General features: G+C 45.7%; 1 protein-coding gene across 1 annotated transcript in view; it reads left to right on the top strand.

The window, feature by feature from the left end:
* The first annotated feature begins 1,660 nt into the window (after window positions 1–1,660).
* dcbld2 (discoidin, CUB and LCCL domain containing 2) overlaps window positions 1,661–20,508 on the top strand; it is a 29,177-nt gene continuing 10,329 nt past the window's right edge. The window contains exons 1-5 of the mRNA XM_083638634.1: window positions 1,661–1,920; window positions 6,046–6,270; window positions 7,657–7,794; window positions 13,764–13,815; window positions 14,283–14,355. Of these exons, the coding sequence (XP_083494760.1) occupies window positions 1,827–1,920; window positions 6,046–6,270; window positions 7,657–7,794; window positions 13,764–13,815; window positions 14,283–14,355 (582 nt within the window). The 5' untranslated portion in view covers window positions 1,661–1,826. The remainder of the gene's footprint in view (window positions 1,921–6,045; window positions 6,271–7,656; window positions 7,795–13,763; window positions 13,816–14,282; window positions 14,356–20,508) is intronic.

Consider the following 20,508-nt stretch of genomic DNA (forward strand, 5'->3'; position numbering starts at 1 on the left):
TTCTTGGGTGCCGATTCGATTTATATTGCGATTCTTAAGTATTGCGATTCTACGATTATTGCGATTCGATATTACGATTTATTGCGATTTTTGTTTATTTTTTTATTTTATTTTTTCAGTTTGTTTGCTTTTTTACACTAGATTAGAACATGGGAAAAGTTGAATCATACACTAGAGACTGTATATTATATCATGAGTAGGGCTGGGCGATATAGTTAAAAACAGGGGCGGACTGGGATCATAATTCAGGCCGGGCATTAGATACCAAGCAGGCCAGGCTGATATGGGCCGACGCGCGTGAAATTTGGGCCGTTTGAAGCCCAATTTGGGCCGTTTGAAGCCAGATTTGGGCCGTTTGAAGTCCAATTTTACAATGAGATGCACCCACTTTAACCCTGAAGTGTAATTATTACTTCAGACTAACTAATAAAGTAATAAAACCACTAGTAAACCAGTAGGCGGCGTCTGGCCTGCTGTTCAGTGAGTGGCCTGACTGCAAGCACCCAATTTCTTTTTTTTTTTTTTGCGATTATCGATTCTGGAATAAAAGATTGATTAAAAAAATCGTGACATTAAAAATCGCGATACTTGGGTGAATCGATTTTTCCCCCATCCCTACGTGTTACCCTCTAGTGCAGAGCTGCACTGGCTGCCTTGACCGAATAGAGGTGACCATTGCTTATTTGCGAAGGAATGGGAAATTATTCTACTGCACTATCTCAATTTGACCATACTGCCAATAATTGTAATAATTTTGAGCATAATATGCATCATAATTTAATATTTTATTTCATGGCCAGATGTGGCCTTTCTTATCTCATAGTGCAAGTGGAGCTGTTTATGTGCTTTTTTTGGTCCCATGCGTGATGCCCTTGCGCTGCCTATTATTTATATTGACACTGAACATTTGTTTCCCAAGCGAAAATAGCATAACATTTTGTCGGGGAGTGTCAATCATATTTTTCTATTCACTTGTGAAAGTTCAAGGAAAAATATATTTCGGTCAGAGAAGGGTCACTGCTTTTTAATTCAGAGCGCCCCAAATCCCTCCAGTGACCCCCCCCCCCCGCCCTTCTAAATAACGGTATCTAATTATCACAATATAGAGAATTTATTTTGTTCATAGTTTCACTGCTATCTCTCTGCGTACAATATAGATAGTCATGGAATTCTGGACAAAATCACAAGCAATAAATGTAATTCTCAGATTATCATTTGGGTCACGGTGAGACAAAATCTCATCAAACCGGGGTCTGTGGCTCTAATGTGGACTAAATTAAGGGTCCTTCCTTGATATGAAAAACGTTGAGAATCACTGGTTTAAATTGTATTGCTGGAGTCCTATGCAAACCCAGTTTTAAAACACAATTTGGCTGAGAGGAGACTCTCGCTAGCCTGTACCTGTGTGAAGGTTTGGTAATCCAGGTCCGGATCATATCAGACCACTTGGGGGACTCGGGGATTCCAGTTGCAGAGTGGGAGGAGGAGCGGAAGTGGAGGAAGTCGTTCCACAGATTGGATGTGTGAGTGTGTGTTGTAGCCTGTGTGTGTGTGTGTGTGTGTGCGCGCGTGTGTTTGTGAGCGTGTGTATGAGTGTGTGTGTGTAGCAGCAGCGGCTACAGTTGCCTCGATAGTGAGAGCGAAGCTAACCACGGGATTAACGACCAAGGCAGAGGCAGAAAACACAATCACAGAAGGAAAGCACACACACAAACCACGGCGGGTCTGGAGAGGAGTCGACGCTGCCTCTACTTCGGGATACAGGTTGAAGCGGTGCAGCCCACCGGCCCCGAAGCGAGCATTATGCATTCAGACTGCAGGCTGCTATGGGCAGATCGGTAATGGTGGGCAGGGGACCGACAGGGGCCGTCCTGTCGATTCTCATCATTCTCACCACGGGAAGCAGTCGAGCGCAGAAAGGTTGGTGCCGCTCGGATCAGCAGCCGTGTGACACTTCCCCACAACCGGAGACGCTTGTTGTTTACCGTGGTGACGCACGGGCCACGGTCGCTAAAGTACTGTGGATACATTCTTGTTTGGGGAGTTTGGGGATTATTACGCACGGTGCATTGTTATTGTGCGCCTACCTTACATGGCTGTGTAGCCCTGATACGTGCCGTTCATCTTTCAGAATTGGTCCACGCTGTTCGCTGCCGCCCACCGTCTCTTTGGTGGACGAAGGCTAATCACAAGCGAACCGGGCTTCTAAAAGTTTATCCTTTTGATTGAATTGTTTGCTGCTTGGTGGTTGGTCACTTGTTTACCGAATTAAACAGTGTATCTTAATGATTTGTTAAAGGTCTTAGTCACGTTGTGTGACTATGAGGTATGTACGTACGTTTGCAGATAAGCAAGGCAACATTAATTTGCCAGACTTTTGAATTGAGTTTGGCGTATCCTCTCCTATAATATGGGTCTGTTCGTTCCAGTTATCCCAAATCCGAAATTCTCGTAAAAAGAATGATATACTATCTGTGAGCTTGCAAATTTGACAAGTGGCAGTTTTCGTTAGGCGACGTCATATTGAACCCAAAGGCATATTTGGAGAAACGAAGAAGGCAACCCCAGGTAAAGAGAATTTGGCTGGGGGTCGCAGTAGGGGGCATGACTGTAAACACGTGGACACGATTTGTGATAACCCTGCTAGCTGGGCGCTTCTCGCTCATACAGAGCATTAGCCCCTGGGGACCCACGACGCATTTTCAATCAAACCGCCGCGCCTCGCGTCTAGGTCTAAAAACCAACCCTTACCTGAGCCAGAAACTTGAAGTGAACATCCTCTTCTAAATAAATATATGCATAAAATCCACTTTTCTGTCTTTGAAAAACCAAAAATCATTCATCTGGAGCAACCCGGAAATACGACTCAATGTTTACTCACTAATGCCCCCCACACTTCTGGAATGGTATTGCAACTTGCTTGGCCCAAACGCAGAAATGTAGCGTCATCGACGCCAAACCCAACCACTTTTTTTGGCAATATTCTATCAAAATTCTGTTTCAACTGCTGCTACAAATGGTCACGTGCTGTTTCCAGCCGGTTTAATGGCTACAAGTCAAACTTCTTATCTTTCTGGAGACATCTTGTTTTAATCATTCACTATAGCCGTTTCCTTACCAGAGTCTGGGAAATGACGTTATTGCTAGTGAAAATGCTGCGAGCTGATCCCCAAATGCGACCAGTCCTCTCTGAACGTCTATGCTGCTAGCGTAGTTTTGCAGTAGCCTGGGCTAGTTTTACAGGGCCTTTCTTCTTCATGGTATATTCTTCTTCTGTGGTACCCTCGCCCAAGCGGCTCACTGCTACTTTCTCTTATCAAAGGCACTTTCATAAGGTATTTTGACCTTTTATCATGCACATTTTAATATGAAACTTTACACATAGACTGTCAGATATCTGCGAATAAAAGGGACTTGCGACAGCTGACAATTAACCTCTTGAATAGTCCGCAAAGAAGGAGGAAGTACGTCACTCGTGTCCCCAAACTAAGCTGTGGCCGTGCAATACCATTCCGGAAGTGTGGGGGGCATTAGTGAGTAAACTGAGTCGTATTTCTGGGTTGCTCCAGATTAATGATTTTTGGTTTTTCAAAGACAGAAAAGTGGATTTTATGCAACAATTTGGAAGCGGCAACTATATTTCTTTAGAAGAAGAGGATGTTAGGCGTCAGATAGCGTCTTCACTTCAAGTTTCTGGCTCAGGTAAGGGTTGGTTTTTAGACCTAGACGTGAGAGCGGCACGGTGGTTTGATTGAAAATGCGTCGTGGGTCCCCGGGCACTACTGCTCAGTATGAGCGAGAAGCGCCCGGCTACCAGGGTAATGATAACCCCAAATTTCAAGTGAATTGTATTTCGCATAAAAAGTAACACGTGTAATATTTTCACTTCCACCCCAGTAGTTCTGAATATATGGTTGTAGGATGGTTTCTAATCAATACTCCATTTGGTTTGTTGCTACAGAAATGGTCCTTTTTTAGGTTTGTTTTTGGGCAGCAGCGTGACATTTGAAAGGAGATATCAGCTGCTGCTGAAGGCCATGCAGTTGTTCAGTAACAGTTGTGAGTCAGGGAGAGGGAAGCAGCTTTGTTTTTGTCCAGTTCGTCTGGATAACATCCATGGCGAGGCTGTTATGTAACACCAGGACCACCGATCCACTTAGCACCATGAAGCATGACTGTTCACTGTTATCTCTGTGGCTGGGTCCAGACTCAGAGCACCACTAGACAATGTCTCTGCTTTCATACAGTTTACCACTTATACAGATATACAGATCGTACAATCACATTTTCAGAGACATTTGAATTACATACTGATTGCCAGCATAAGGTCGCTAAGTCACATGGTTAAATTACAAACAAGTAAAGTCATTGGGATTGGATTTGTTTGATGTTCACTTTGGACCTTGCTGATTTTTAACCAGCGTATCATCATTGCAAAACTTATATGCAAATGAACAATGTTTAACTTCTCTCCATCTAGGGCTGGGCGATATATGGACCAAGAATCCTAACTCAATATGTTTTAGGCTGAATGGCAATACACAATATAATGTACATTTCCATTATTTTCTACGTAGTGGGCTAAATGTTCAAATGTAAGGTGGTGCTTTCACAAAATATTGACACAATGAGATTTTTGATCAACAATCATCAGTAATGTGGATAATCTGGATATAATGACTAAGTGGGTGAAGACAAATAAAGGAACAGCTAGAACAGTCTCGTAAGTTCAGAAAATTACATCACTTTACTGTAATGCAGCCTTTAAAACCAGGAAAAGACAACAATTACGGTATGCCATATCACAGTATTACGATATTCAAAATCTAAGACAATATCTAGTCACAATATCAATATAATATTGATATATTGCCCAGCCCTACCTCCATCTTGCCTGGACCGAGCGCTCCCCGTTCATTTCATTCACAGAACCTCCTGGTCCAGAATGATGATGTCATTTGGAGCAGTTTTGTGATGGTGTCACTATTACTGTCACTATCACTATTACATCACTATCATTATTATTGCTCTTTCTGCCTTCATTCACAGAACCTCTTGGTCCAAATTACATCATTTTGACCAGGAAGTTTTGCGAATGAACAGGGGAGCTCTCGGTCCCGGCAAGATGGGGGAAGTTAAACATTGTTCATTTGCATATCCTACTGATTTTGTAATGATACAAAGTTGGGATGGGTATTTTAAGTAATTTCAATAATCTAGTACTCTCCTCTTATTATTACAGTACATATGAGTAACAGAGTACTCAGGGGGAGGGGGCGGGGGTCCGTGTGGAAACTCTAAAAACGGAACGTTTGGCTACATTAAACAGTTAATTTTGTAGGCTGTATATGCCTGTAAGAATATATATTAATTACTATGGTAATGATTGAGCAGGGGTAATCTGCTGTGTAGGGACTGTTCACACATAGCGTTTTTGCATGGAAAAGCACGGCCTGGAGTGCTTTTGGTGAGGAGAAATAAGTGGACGGATTGTGATAATAAAGTAATCTGACGTTAGCTTAACAGCCAATAGCCTGGATCAGTAACTCCGTTAATCACCTGGTTAGCACTTCGTTTGAGCAGACAAGTGTTGTGGAACAAGCGAAGGCTTACCATAAACATGTCGGTATAACGTTAACTCCACTGATTACCACGTCCGGTGTTCTGCCAAAAAGTGATTAACTGCAAAAAAGTGATTAATGTTAGCTGCTAAAAAGTGATCGCCAAAGTGATTGTCTGCCAAAAAGTGATTCTTTCTCCATCTTTGTTGTTGCAAACGTTATGGGAAACGATGGTGGAGTCAAGTAGTAAACTAGTGCAAAGTTTTGAATGAGTTTTATCGGGCCTGCGTCATGGAGAAGCGTCTCGTTTGCAAATCAGCAAAGTTGCTCTTTAACCCTTTCAAACGTCAACACACACACACACACACACACACACACACACACACACACACACACACACACACATCTCCATGTAATGTCTGTGAAGGCATCCTTTCATCAAACCCTAACCCTCAGTTGTTTATTTGTGTGCTTTGTTCTCCAGGTGATGGCTGTGGCCCCAGTGTGCTTGGTCCCAGCAGTGGGACTCTGTCCTCTCTGGGATACCCAGGCACGTACCCCAACCACACCGTGTGTGAGTGGGAGATCACTGTGCCCCAGGGCAGCAGGGTCCAATTCCGCTTCGCGGAACTGGACATAGAGGACAGCAACTGCCAGGTCAACTACCTCCGCCTCTACAACGGCATCGGAAATCAGCGGAGCGAGATCGGTGAGAGAGACATAGGATGCGGCTGGGACCCAAAATGAAAAGTTATTAAATCGCTTATTTATTTTAGTTATATAGTTAATTAAATTCACATATCCTGTAGTCACAAGCAGTCTTCTGCATAGGGTGCTCACTCCAATGAGGAAAATCTAGGAGATAATGAAATATTGGATGTTTGGAGTGGACCTACAGTATGATTGTTGGGCTGCGAAACGCTTACAGGCAATGTACACCAGATAGGCTGCGTTGCGGATCTGGCAAAACTGTTGATTGGCAAAAGTGTTAATTGATGGGCGATACATGCGGTACGGACAAATTACGCACCTGTTCTATTTTTGTCGGATCCCGCATACGTCTGACAGATTACATGAGTGTGGGTCTGTTCGCAGCCGTACCGCATCTGTTCCGGAGCCTTTACGGTGCAAACACACTGGACGCGGAAGCGAGGTGAACCGTCTGGAAGGGCAGGCAGTTTAATTTCCGCGCCCTCGTTAACAGATTAGACCGGTTCCACTGGCGGCGGCACGGGCGGCTTGCAGCGATACTTTCCGTGTCTGGTCTATTTTTTACGTGAGCCACGAGCGGTTGTGTGCAGCCAGGCAGGAAGTCAGTACAAGTTGTGAATTCTAGATCTAGATGAATGCTTCATGAGCTGTTTGGAGAAATTTAATATTAAATTGTTTTTATTTTAGTTGTAAAAAATATATTCATTCACTTGAGTAGTGTGGGAGTCCGGGAGAAGGCAAAGGGCTAAGTAAGTAGTAGTAGTAAGGCTTTATTTATATATGGTCTTTTAAAACAGGAGTTATAAGCTTCACAAAGACAAAAAGGCAAAGACTGAATAATAGCAAAACAAAAGAACGGAGACAAAGGAATATGCTAATACATACAGAATAAAACAAAACAACTTTAAATACCTCCGGTTTAAAGCTAGACTCTGGGATCCAGTGTCTTACTACCAACTGGGGAATGTTTGCTTCCTTAAAAATGGGGCTGTGTGTGCATCTGTTGACGCCAGTTACATTTGTGAAGAAATGTGCACAAGCGGTTTATTGACTAGTGTTGTCATGCTCATATTGGCTGTGACACCCTATCCCAGAGTATATTTTGAAGCACGAGCTCACAGAGACCAGTTTTGTATAAACACCCAAAGACATGTAGGCTCTTGAGATGTATAGCCTAGTTAGTTACAGATATCCAATAACCATCAGAAGAGGCTTCTCTCTGCAGTAGTATGCTATTTTCTTATGTAATGCATTGCTTTACCGTAAATCTCTGTGCTATATGTTACACTAAATTAAATGGAGTTACGTAACTAAGCAGAACCTCTTTCCCCCTGTGTCTCTTGTGTCTTTTCCTGCAACTCTGGCTCCTTACGCTGTGGAACAGTGAAGTACTGCGGTTTGGGTCTGAAGGTGAAAGAGCCCATAGAGTCCACTGGGAACCAGGTGACCGTCCAGTTCATGAGTGGGACCCACCACACTGGACGCGGGTTCTACCTGTCCTACTCCAACACAGAACACACAGGTACCAGGCTCAGCTCTCCCCTCCACCACAGAACACACCGGTACCAGGCTCAGCTCTCCCCTCCACCACAGAACACACATGTACCAGGCTCAGCTCTCCCCTCCACCACAGAACACACAGGTACCAGGCTCAGCTCTCCCCTCCACCACAGAACACACAGGTACCAGGCTCAGCTCTCCCCTCCACCACAGAACACACAGGTACCAGGCTCAGCTCTCCCTTCCACCACAGAACACACAGGTACCAGGCTCAGCTCTCCCCTCCACCACAGAACACACAGGTACCAGGCTCAGCTCTCCCCTCCACCACAGAACACACAGGTACCAGGCTCAGCTCTCCCCTCCACCACAGAACACACATGTACCAGGCTCAGCTCTCCCCTCCACCACAGAACACACATGTACCAGGCTTAGCTCTCCCCTCCACCACAGAACACACAGGTACCAGGCTCAGCTCTCCCCTCCACCACAGAACACACATGTACCAGGCTCAGCTCACCCCTCCACCACAGAACACACATGTACCAGGCTCAGCTCTCCCCTCCACCACAGAACACACATGTACCAGGCTCAGCTCTCCCCTCCACCACAGAACACACATGTACCAGGCTCAGCTCTCCCCTCCACCACAGAACACACAGGTACCAGGCTCAGCTCTCCCCTCCACCACAGAACACACATGTACCAGGCTCAGCTCTCCCCTCCACCACAGAACACACATGTACCAGGCTCAGCTCTCCCCTCCACCACAGAACACACAGGTACCAGGCTCAGCTCTCCCCTCCACCACAGAACACACAGGTACCAGGCTCAGCTCTCCCCTCCACCACAGAACACACAGGTACCAAGCTCAGCTCTCACTACTCTGGTGTGTTTGGGTGTCATCACCCTCGGGGGCCGATCACACTCGCTATCGCACACTGGATTGATATTTTGTCGAAGTCATCTCAAGGTCGAGCTCGGTTATATTTCTGTTTTGGCGCTGGGTGTGGGGGTTGCCGTGGCGACCGTGTCTGTGTGTGTGTGAAAAGCATCGATCCAGCCAAAGTCTCATGTGAGTCTCATTATAGCTGCTTGAGTCCACAGCACCTCCTTAGTTTGAACTGTACTGAAGTTTATGGGTTGATTTGGATCACAGGTCAGGTTGACGGCATTGTCCTGGGTTGATTTGGATCACAGGTCAGGTTGACTGCATTGTCCTGGCTTGATTTGGATCACAGGTCAGGTTGACGGCATTGTCCTGGGTTGATTTGGATCACAGGTCAGGTTGACTGCATTGTCCTGGCTTGATTTGGATCACAGGTCAGGTTGACAGCATTGTCCTGGCTTGATTTGGATCACAGGTCAGGTTGACTGCATTGTCCTGTCTTGATTTGGATCACAGGTCAGGTTGACGGCATTGTCCTGGCTTGATTTGGATCACAGGTCAGGTTGACGGCATTGTCCTGGCTTGATTTGGATCACAGGTCAGGTTGACGGCATTGTCCTGGCTTGATTTGGATCACAGGTCAGGTTGACGGCATTGTCCTGGCTTGATTTGGATCACAGGTCAGGTTGACAGCATTGTCCTGGCTTGATTTGGATCACAGGTCAGGTTGAAGGCATTGTCCTGGCTTGATTTGGATCACAGGTCAGGTTGACGGCATTGTCCTGGGTTGATTTGGATCACAGGTCAGGTTGACGGCATTGTCCTGGGTTGATTTGGATCACAGGTCAGGTTGACAGGATTGTCCTGGGTTGATTTGGATCACAGGTCAGGTTGACGGCATTGTCCTGGCTTGATTTGGATCACAGGTCAGTCAGGTTGACGGCATTGTCCTGGCTTGATTTGGATCACAGGTCAGGTTGATGGCATTGTCCTGGGTTGATTTGGATCACAGGTCAGGTTGACGGGATTGTCCTGGGTTGATTTGGATCACAGGTCAGGTTGACGGCATTGTCCTGGGTTGATTTGGATCACAGGTCAGGTTGCCTCGTAGTTTTGTCCAAGTCTTGGTGGTGACCTATCTTTGTTGCCGTGTGAAAAACCTTGTATCTCAAAAACATTTCAAGAATCAAAAGGGAAAAAATGCTATTTTCTTTTTAGCTTGACGACCATGCATGTTTCGAATTAATCTAATTGGTTGTGTAAAGGTTTCATAAACCCAAGGGTTGTAGAACTTTCTCCACCCACCGAGGAGGATGTAATCCTTCAATTAAAGTTAAACTTGAAAATGAGAAGATTCAGAAGATTTCCAGCTGACAGTGACGTTATATTTCTCTGTCTCCGCCCTGTGCTCATATGCAGTAATGGAGATTCAGTAAATGAGAGTTAGTTGAAGTCTGTTTGTGTGTGTTTCTGCTTACGTTTGACTCATGTGTTCTGTCTGTGAGTGGCTATTATGGATGAAAGGGCAGAAAAGTATGACACTGTAAGCCAGTGTCTGCACTGCCTAGAAAGAAAGACCAAACAGAGAGTTGAGTGGAGGACCAGGTCGTAGTTTAGTGTCTGTGGTCCTAGAGGCCAAATGGAAGGAGGGGGAGCATTTACGACCTGGTGTTTGCTTACCATTGAGTGTGTGTGTGTGTGTGTGTGTGTGTGTGCTTAAACACACACACACACACACACACACACACACACACACACACACACACACACACACACACACACACACACACACACACACACACACACACACACACACACACACACACACACACACAGCACAGATAAGGAGGTGCTCTGCTGCGAATGGAACATCCTGAACAGTCAAATGTGTGGCATTCCAGCAGCAGTGCACAGGGTCATGATGCTAGTGAGTAGGGCTGGCCAATAAGGGCCAAAAATCATATCATATCTCTGACATCATATATATATTTTTAGGCTGAATGGCAAAACACAATATATGTCTTGGTATTTTCTATGAATTGGGACAACATATTCAGTTGTAAGTCAAAGCCATATTATGTGAGATGTCACAAGCACTTTTATTAAAACAACTGTGATGAAAGAATGGGGGGGAAAGAGATCAAAATAAAATGCAAAGATGGGGTTTCCTTCCCTGACTATTGGTGCTTTCAAAAATACAGTATTTACACAATGAGTTTTGAAAGATAATCATCAGTAATGTGGATATAATGACTAAGTGGGTAAAGGCAAATAATGGAACAGCTAGAACAGTTTGGTAAGTTCTGAAAATTAAATCACTTTACTGTAATGCAGCCTTTAAAACGAGGAAAAGACACCAAGTCATATCACAAATCTGACGATACGTAGTCTCACATCACAATATCAAATCAATATAATATCAATATATTGCCCAGCCCTAATCGTGGGTATAATCCTATCCAGACAGACTGTGTGTGTTGTAGGTAAATGAGACAACAGACAGACTGTGTGTGTTGTAGGTAAATGAGACAACAGACAGCAGATGCATGAGAGATCCACAGGATGTGTCTGTGGCTGTTCAGAAGCTTTCTTGCTCCCTGTTCACCAGTGAACGTCTCCATGTCTGGGTTTTGTCAAATTGCACTCTATAGCCCCGTCGTGATGTGTAACTCACAGAGAGGTGTGTGTGTGTGTGTGTGTGTGTGTGTGTGTGCGTGTCTGTGTGACGTGAACACAGCTCCAAATATGCTGATTGGCGTTGTGGTTAGTGGATATGACAGGGCCTCTGTGGAGTGCGGTAAGTGAAGGAATAGCAGACAGAATGAAGAGGGATAAGACGTGCAGGGCGGGTGAGGAGCGATGGTATGGTGGAGGAGGAGGAGAAGGAGGAGAGATATTTCAGGAAGTAAGTGGAGAGTCAGAGGCAGAGGAGAGTCAGGCAGCGGAGAGGCAGAGGAGAGTCAGAGGCAGAGGAGAGGCAGAGGCAGAGGAGAGTCAGGCAGCGGAGAGTCAGAGGCAGCGGAAAGTCAGAGGCAGAGGAGAGGCAGAGGCAGCGGAGAGTCAGAGGCAGCGGAGAGTCAGAGGCAGAGGAGAGGCAGAGGCAGCGGAGAGGCAGAGGAGAGTCAGAGGCAGAGGAGAGGCAGCAGAGAGGCAGAGGCAGAGGAGAGTCAGATGCAGTGGAGAGGCAGCGGAGAGGCAGAGGAGAGTCAGAGGCAGAGGCCGAGGAGAGGCAGAGGAGAGTCAGAGGCAGAGGAGAGTCAGAGGCAGCGGAGAGGCAGAGGAGAGTCAGAGGAGAGTCAGAGGCAGCGGAGAGGCAGAGGAGAGGCAGCGGAGAGGCAGTGGAGAGGCAGAGGAGAGGCAGCGGAGAGGCAGAGGAGAGGCAGCGGAGAGGCAGAGGAGAGTCAGAGGCAGCGGAGAGTCAGAGGCAGCGGAGAGGCAGAGGAGAGTCAGAGGCAGCGGAGAGGAGAGGCAGAGGAGAGGCAGAGGAGAGTCAGAGGCAGCGGAGAGGCAGAGGCAGAGGAGAGGCAGCGCAGAGGAGAGGCAGAGGAGTCAGAGTCAGAGGAGAGTCAGAGGAGAGGCAGAGGGCAGCTCAGAGTCAGAGGACAGAGGCGAGTCAGAGGCAGTGGAATGCTCGATGAGACTAGGAAAGGCAGGCAAGAGGAAGAGAGCAAAATTGAGAGAAATGGAGTGATAATGTTCTGCGGTTTTATAAAGCACCTCCTGTGAGACGCTGCCATGCCTTCTCTGATACGATTTTTTTTTAAATCATACTGTATTACTGAACAAGACAAGGGATTTAAATCATTGGGTATTTCCCTCACATGAGAAAGAGTTGCAAGCATCTAGTATTAGCTTGTAGATAGTAATAACAAATTCATATCAAGGATTTCCTCCCATACAGTCATTGTCAACTTCCCTTCATTGTTGTTTGTTGGTAACTACTTGTCGTTTTGGGCTGTTAGGCTTTGTCATGCTTGACTCCTCTCACTGGCTGAGGGTTGAAGGTGTTCTTTAAGCCAGACAAACATGTCTGTATAAGGAAGAACTATTCTGTCCAAGTCAGTGGCCATCTCAGCTTGATTCAATCACATGGCAAACAAGGCAATAAATGGGATCATTTGTGCCCCCCCCCGCCAGGGTATAGAGGTGTGTGTGTGTGTGTGTGTGTGTGTGTGTGTGTGTGTGTGTGTGTGTGTGTTTTCTTGTCTTGTATTTGAGCATGTGGATGAGCGTGGGTTGACAGTTTGCACAGCTAAGTAAATCAATGCCATCGCCATGGCGACTTGCGGTTTGCTGGGGGTATTTGTCAGTTTGACTCACTGGTTGGCTCGCCGACTGAATGGGTTTCCTGATAATGTGGTCAAGACTCAGCAGGAATGACCACCACAGATTTCCCATGGAATTTCCAGCAGCCCACATCTTCCTGTTGTCCATATATGGCGTGTCTCATCATCAAAGCACTCATCTCATTAGAAAGCACCAACCCCCCCCCCCCCCCCCCCCCCTGCCCACATTCCCCCCCCCGCCCACATTGTCTGTGCGGGGAGACTCTGATGTGTGGGGAGTTACTTTCCTATCAGGCCACTTGTGTAACATTACAGTGTGGCAAGATGACACACTTGACCATTTCAATATTTTATTTTCAATTTTTTATAGAACACAAACAAAACAAAACAGACAACCGGGCTCAGGCACAAGAAAAGAGAAGAAACAAAAACATACAAACATAATGAACATTCAATATTACAGTACTACTTATCTGCTATTGTGCTTGTAAGTGATGTACTTGGGATCTCACGCAAGGGGTCTATTGGAAACCGGGGAAAACGGGTCCTTTTCTAAGTGAGTTGGTTCTCAGGAACCTGAGTCTCTTCATCCGTATAACAGAGATCATGTCCGTCAGCCACAATTGGAAAGAGGGGGGCGGTCAGTTTTTCTGACTATAGCCTGCTGTCCATTGTTATGACTGATCATCTGGAAAGGCACATGGGTGTTGTCTGTGAACAAATCACAAAGCTAAATGGCCAAAGGAAATCAGAAAGCGAGAGAGTGCAGAGGTGCAAAGAAAACAGTGCTAACATGGTCTCTGTTTGCCTTCGCAGATCTCATCACCTGCCTCGACAAAGGAACTGATTTCACAGAAGCAGAGTTCAGGTAAATGTTTGTGCAGTGTGTGAACAGTTGTGTAGCCGGTGTTGTAGACGAGTTGGACTCTGACTCATTTTCAGGACTTGAGACTCGACACAGACTCGGGATATAGTGACTTGACACTGTAGCCCTGTTCGGAATCGGTCCCTATGACATTAATAGTGGACTATTTAGTATGTTCACCATTTTCACCATTTTAGTATGTTCACCCGGCGCATCTTGTGACGCAATGATCTTCAGAAAATAAATTTGTGTAGTGTCTGAAACTCATTTGATTGTTCCCCATATAGTTCACTATATGATAAACACTACATATAGTTCACTTATTATGATAAACACCACATATGGTTCACTATAATGATAAACAACACGTGGAATAGTGAGTGAGTGAATGAGTGAACGAGTGAACCATTCCGAACACGGCCTTTGTGTAGCGGACTAAACCCCACATTTAATGCATCTCTCTTATCTAGCAAATACTGTCCCGCCGGCTGCCTGACGTTTTTCGAGGAGATTTCTGGAACCATACCCAATGGCTACAGAGAGGTGAGTACATAGGAGTGTGGTTGGAGTGCACTGCATGCATGCGTCTGTGAGTACATAGGAGTGTGGTTGCAGTGCACTGCATGCGCGCTGTGCGTGTGCATGGTTCATATGTCTGCTTGTGGTAGTCATTGTTTGTGCTGAGCCTCAAATTCCCAGGTGAATCATGGTGCTGAATACACCCCCTCTTTGCTCATCAAACGCACTTTCACCCCACAGGTACCATCTGTCCATCAGCATTTACTATGTGTCCCCCCCCCCCTTCCTGTACTGTGCTTCAGGTCTGAGTATCTGTCCATCTTATTCAGCGTGGGCCTCTGTCTCTCTTCCTGTACCGTGCTGCAGGTCTGAGTATCTGTCCATCTTATTCAGCGTGGGCCTCTGTCTCTCTTCCTGTACCGTGCTCCAGGTCTGAGTATCTGTCCATCTTATTCAGCGTGGGCCTCTGAGTATCTGTCCATCTTATTCAGCGTGGGCCTCTGAGTATCTGTCCATCTTATTCAGCGTGGGCCTCTGAGTATCTGTCCATCTTATTCAGCGTGGGCCTCTGTCTCTCTTCCTGTACCGTGCTTCAGGTCTGAGTATCTGTCCATCTTATTCAGCGTGGGCCTCTGTCTCTCTTCCTGTACCGTGCTTCAGGTCTGAGTATCTGTCCATCTTATTCAGCGTGGGCCTCTGTCTCTCTTCCTGTACCATGCTTCAGGTCTGAGTATCTGTCCATCTTATTCAGCGTGGGCCTCTGTCTCTCTTCCTGTACCGTGCTTCAGGTCTGTGTATCTGTCCATCTTATTCAGCGTGGGCCTCTGTCTCTCTTCATCTTATTCAGCGTGGGCCTCTGTCTCTCTTCCTGTACCGTGCTTCAGGTCTGTGTATCTGTCCATCTTATTCAGCGTGGGCCTCTGTCTCTCTTCATCTTATTCAGCGTGGGCCTCTGTCTCTCTTCCTGTACCGTGCTTCAGGTCTGAGTATCTGTCCATCTTATTCAGCGTGGGCCTCTGTCTCTCTTCGCTCTCCCTCAATCTCATTAAGCTCTGTGTAAACAGGGCCTCTCTCCACGGTATGCGAGTCCCGGACTGATGACCTCACAGCGCCCCCGCTGCGCGTGAGGTCATGGGCGCCGAGTCTCTGGCTGATGACCTCATGCTGAGAACTCGGGGTCTAGGGAGGGAGGGAGGGAGGGGTGTGTTTTCGGGGGGGAGACGTGCCCCATAGGAACAGAGGAGGGGCAGGGTCAGGAGGTGTGGGGGAGGTGAGATAATTGTTTGGCCGAAAAAATAGTCCTCTAATCCAGTCCAGCTGCAAGAGGGTGCTGAGCAGAGCTGCAGGGAGCGCACGCGAGTTTGTGTGTGTGTGTGTGTGTGTGTGTGTGTGTGTGTGTGTGTGTGTGTCTGTCTATGTGTGTTTGAGAGAGGCAGACAGAAAGCTAGTGAGTGTGACTGAGAAGTCGAAGAAAACCTTTGCTTGTGCATGCCTCAGTGTTTTTGTGTGTGCAGTGCACTAGGGATGCACCGATATGAAAATTTTGGCCGATGCCGATAACCGATATTAACATTGCTGTTATGGCCGATAACCGATATTTACCGATGTCGATATGATCTGTATAAAACCACATTTTTATGATCATCACATTTTGTACATACTGAAAAACACATGTTAACACTGAATTTGAAAAAGTTATGCATTTCTTTATTTGCAAAGCCTTTGGAAAAGCCCATAAATCATAGATTTACTGCATTATTTCATATCAATGTGAAGAATTTGGCTGATAATGATAACCGATATTAACATTGCAACATCTGACCGATACCGATATGACCGATATGACAAAAAATCGGCCGATACTGGCCGATACCGATATGATTGCCGATATATCGTGCATCCCTACAGTGCACTGCACGCGCGTGTGTGTGTGTGTGTATGCCACACATTCATGCTAGTATGTTTGGGTGTGAGAGTATCTGTACATGATGGAATCAGTTATGATGAAATGGCAAAAAGCTGGACTTCTCCAGCTTGTTGGTGACTGTAGAGGAAAGATACAGTTTGCATTACCCACATATCACACAGGGCTCAGTGTAGCCACACCCAGAGCCTGCAGCTTGCTTTGTCCTCGCTCTCACTGTCAGCCAGGCTTGTCTTCCTCTGATCCCTCGTAGTGCTTCATATTCCCACGTCTCACTTATCATAAGTCTGTATGTGTGTGTATCTGTGTGTGTGTGGTTTATCATATCATATGTATGTGTGTGTATCTGTGTGTGAGTGGTTTATCATATGTGTATGTGTGTGTATCTGTGTGTGTGGTTTATCATATCATATGTATGTGTGTGTATCTGTGTGTGAGTATGGTTTATCATATCATATGTATGTGTGTGTGAGTGTGGTTTATCATATCATATGTATGTGTGTGTATCTGTGTGTGAGTGTGGTTTATCATATCATATGTATGTGTGTGTATCTGTGTGTGGGTGTGGTTTATCATATCATATGTGTGTGTGTATCTGTGTGTGAGTGTGGTTTATCATATCATATGTATGTGTGTGTATCTGTGTGTGAGTGTGGTTTATCATATCATATGTATGTGTGTGTATCTGTGTGTGAGTGTGGTTTATCATATCATATGTATGTGTGTGTATCTGTGTGTGTGGTTTATCATATCATATGTATGTGTGTGTGTGTGTGTGTGTGGTTTATCATATCATATGTATGTGTGTGTCTGTGTGTGAGTGTGGTTTATCATATCATATGTATGTATGTGTGTGTATCTGTGTGTGGGTGTGGTTTATCATATCATATGTATGTGTGTATCTGTGTGTGAGTGTGCTTTATCATATCATATGTATGTGTGTGTATCTGTGTGTGAGTGTGGTTTATCATAGCATAATGATATGTATGTGTGTGTATCTGTGTGTGAGTGTGGTTTATCATAGCATAATGATATGTATGTGTGTGTATCTGTGTGTGAGTGTGGTTTATCATATCATATGTATGTGTGTATCGTGTGTGTGTGAGTGTGGTTTATCATATCATATGTATGTGTGTGTATCTGTGTGTGAGTGTGGTTTATCATATCATATGTATGTGTGTATCGTGTGTGTGTGAGTGTGGTTTATCATATCATATGTGTGTATTGGTGTGTGTGAGTGTGGTTTATCATATCATATGTATGTGTGTGTATGTATCTGTGTGTGAGTGTGGTTTATCGTATCATATGTGTGTGTGTGTGTGTGTATCTGTGTGTGAGTGTGGTTTATCATATCATATGTATGTGTGTATCTGTGTGTGAGTGTGGTTTATCGTATCATATGTGTATGTATGTGTGTGTATCTGTGTGTGAGTGTGGTTTATCATATATCATATGTATGTGTGTATCTGTGTGTGAGTGTGGTTTATCATATCATATGTATGTGTGTGTATCTGTGTGTGAGTGTGGTTTATTATATCATATGTATGTGTGTGTATCTGTGTGTGAGTGTGCTTTCCTGTGTCAGAAGCAGGGTGCGGCGGTTTGGAGCAGTGCTTTATGTTTGTGTTAGCGGTTTGGTATGGTGCTCGTTCGGATGTGGTGTGTGTGTTTTTGGGAAGTTTTAAGAGTCACGGGGGTACGCGTTGATTGCCTGTGGCAGCTTTGACTGCCGTGCGTGTGTGGGGATACGTGCGTGTGTGTATGTCTGCGTGTCACTGCATGGGTCGGGTCACCAAAGGTTTTCCCACAATCTCGTCAGCTGTGAATCCCAGTGTGGGCCTTTTCCAGTAAAACCCATCCCACTTCCCTCCACCAGCTGTTCACGGGAAGGAGCTCGCGGTCGGAATGGAACCAGGCTTTGTCCATTTCTCGGTGATAGGGCAGAAGGGTTTGCATTGGAATGCAGCCCACAGTGAATCATTACTGATGCCACTCGGTATTCTCCCTGCAGGGAGGTGACATCATGCTGACAACTTACCGATGCCACTCGGTATTCTCCCTGCAGGGAGGTGACATCATGCTGACAACTTACCGATGCCACTCGGTATTCTCCCTGCAGGGAGGTGACATCATGCTGACAACTTACCGATGCCACTCGGTATTCTCCCTGTAGGGAGGTGACATCATGCTGACAACTTATTGATGCCACTCGGTATTCTCCCTGCAGGGAGGTGACATCATGCTGACAACTTATGCCTACCCCACACTACAGGATTTTCAAATCCTTGAAGATTATAAAAATCTTGAGAGCCCACACACTACAGGACAGAGAGAGCCGATTTTTTAACATTTCAATCTTGGGACACACACACAATCGCGTCTGTTCAAACGCAACCCCACACACTAGAAGATTATGCCGAAGATTCACCTTGGAAGCAGGGCTCGACGTTAACTTTTAAAATGCCTATTCAGTGTGCGCACCGGGTGTAGTAGTAGTAATAATGATAATAATAATAATAATACATTTGTGTCATTTCATTTTCTAAACAAATCTTATTTTTTGTTTTTATAATGCATTTGCACTGAAAGGATTTGTTTAACTAATATTTGCGCGGACAGCCGCGTCCATTCGGGGTGTAGGCCTACTGTGCACGGCCAGGCGAAAACCGTCTGCACAGGTGCCTTGTGGAGGGGCGCGTCTGCTGATTTGACTCACTTTTCCGTGCGGACACTCGCCGATGCGGGAAGCATATGAGACCTAAGCGCTTGTTGTAGGCTACATGCTTTGCAGTATAGCATTAGTTTTCCGTCCCGTTCAAAGACGCACGGGTATTTCACCTCGATGACAATTTCCTCATTCTTTGTTTCTGTGCGGGGCTGCGGGCGGACGCGGACCAGATTATTTTGCGAAAAACTGTAATGGAAACGCAGCTACTACTGGCTCTCTGCTCAAGATGCAATCGCCTGTCGGGTTGTAAATATCTAACATGTTAGATATGCCCGATTCACAATCGGAAAGAGGCAGTCTTCCCGATTGTGAATCTTTGAACCCCACACACTACAGGATCATTTGGGAAGATTATCTGCCCGACGCGCCTCAAATCGGGAGCACCCCCGAGAAAATCGGGAGGGGGGAATCTTGGCCATAATCTTGCAAATTATCCTGTAGTGTGGGGTAGGCATTACCGATGCCACTCGGTATTCTCCCTGCAGGGAGGTGACATCATGCTGACAACTTACCGATGCCACTCAGTATTCTCCCTGCAGGGAGGTGACATCATGCGGACTCCTTACCGATGCCACTCAGGCCATGTCCACACAGAGACGAGTTTAGGTGTATCCGCTAAAGTTTTTTCTCGTATGGACGTTTCGTCCAGACGGAACCAGCGTTATACGTTCTGGGAGTATACGTTCTGGGAGAATACGCAATTTTTTTAAACCGGGTCCCAGAGTCAACAAATCTGAAGACGCCACCCTTGCATTTCCGTGTTTACAACCCATATGCATCTTTCCTGAACCGACGACGCCCCGCCTCTCTCCGCCAGCAACAGCTACTAGCCTCAGTGCTCCACAGCTGCCTCTTTCCATCCACCCCTCCCCTCCCTTCATCGGATATTTCCCAGAAATCTTAGCGGCGGCTAAGTTTTTACAAGAACACAAACAAAATCAGGCTAAATGTGTTAGATAGAAATAATATTTATTTTGAATACAACATGCAATTCTGGAATATTTGAATATTGGACAAAATGAAATGAAATGAAATGTAAACGCTGAGTGTAACACATACTCGGGATGCTCTATATATAGCCCTCACAAATACGTGTTAGTGAAGTGAGAGGTTTGACGACCACATGGTTGCACTGTGATGTCCACTTGTCCGCTCCAACAAGACTTTAGCTTACTTGACGCCACTTTTTCAATAAAAACACATTTATGCCATGACTTTATATAATGTATATTTATGTTGCATCATTTAGCCTGTGCTGTGATGTGCAGGAGCGGCCAATACGCTGGGATGTGTTTGCAACATATGTCGATGGAAGTGGATGGTATCAGGAAGTCACCGATAGTTAACGTTCTATATTGTAGGCTACAGGGAGACCATCAGCCCTGCTGAACAGCTCTGCATTTGCCTGTATAGGATTAATCATTTTATTAATCGACATGGCAAACCTCGTCTGGAGTTGAGATACAGAGGCTACTAATAGTACCCCGCAAAGCCATGGTTTTAAGCTGCTCGCTACAGTGAGATA

This window comes from Poromitra crassiceps, assembly GCF_964638095.1.
Source record: "Poromitra crassiceps genome assembly, chromosome: 6".
In the NCBI taxonomy this organism is placed as follows: domain Eukaryota; kingdom Metazoa; phylum Chordata; class Actinopteri; order Beryciformes; family Melamphaidae; genus Poromitra; species Poromitra crassiceps.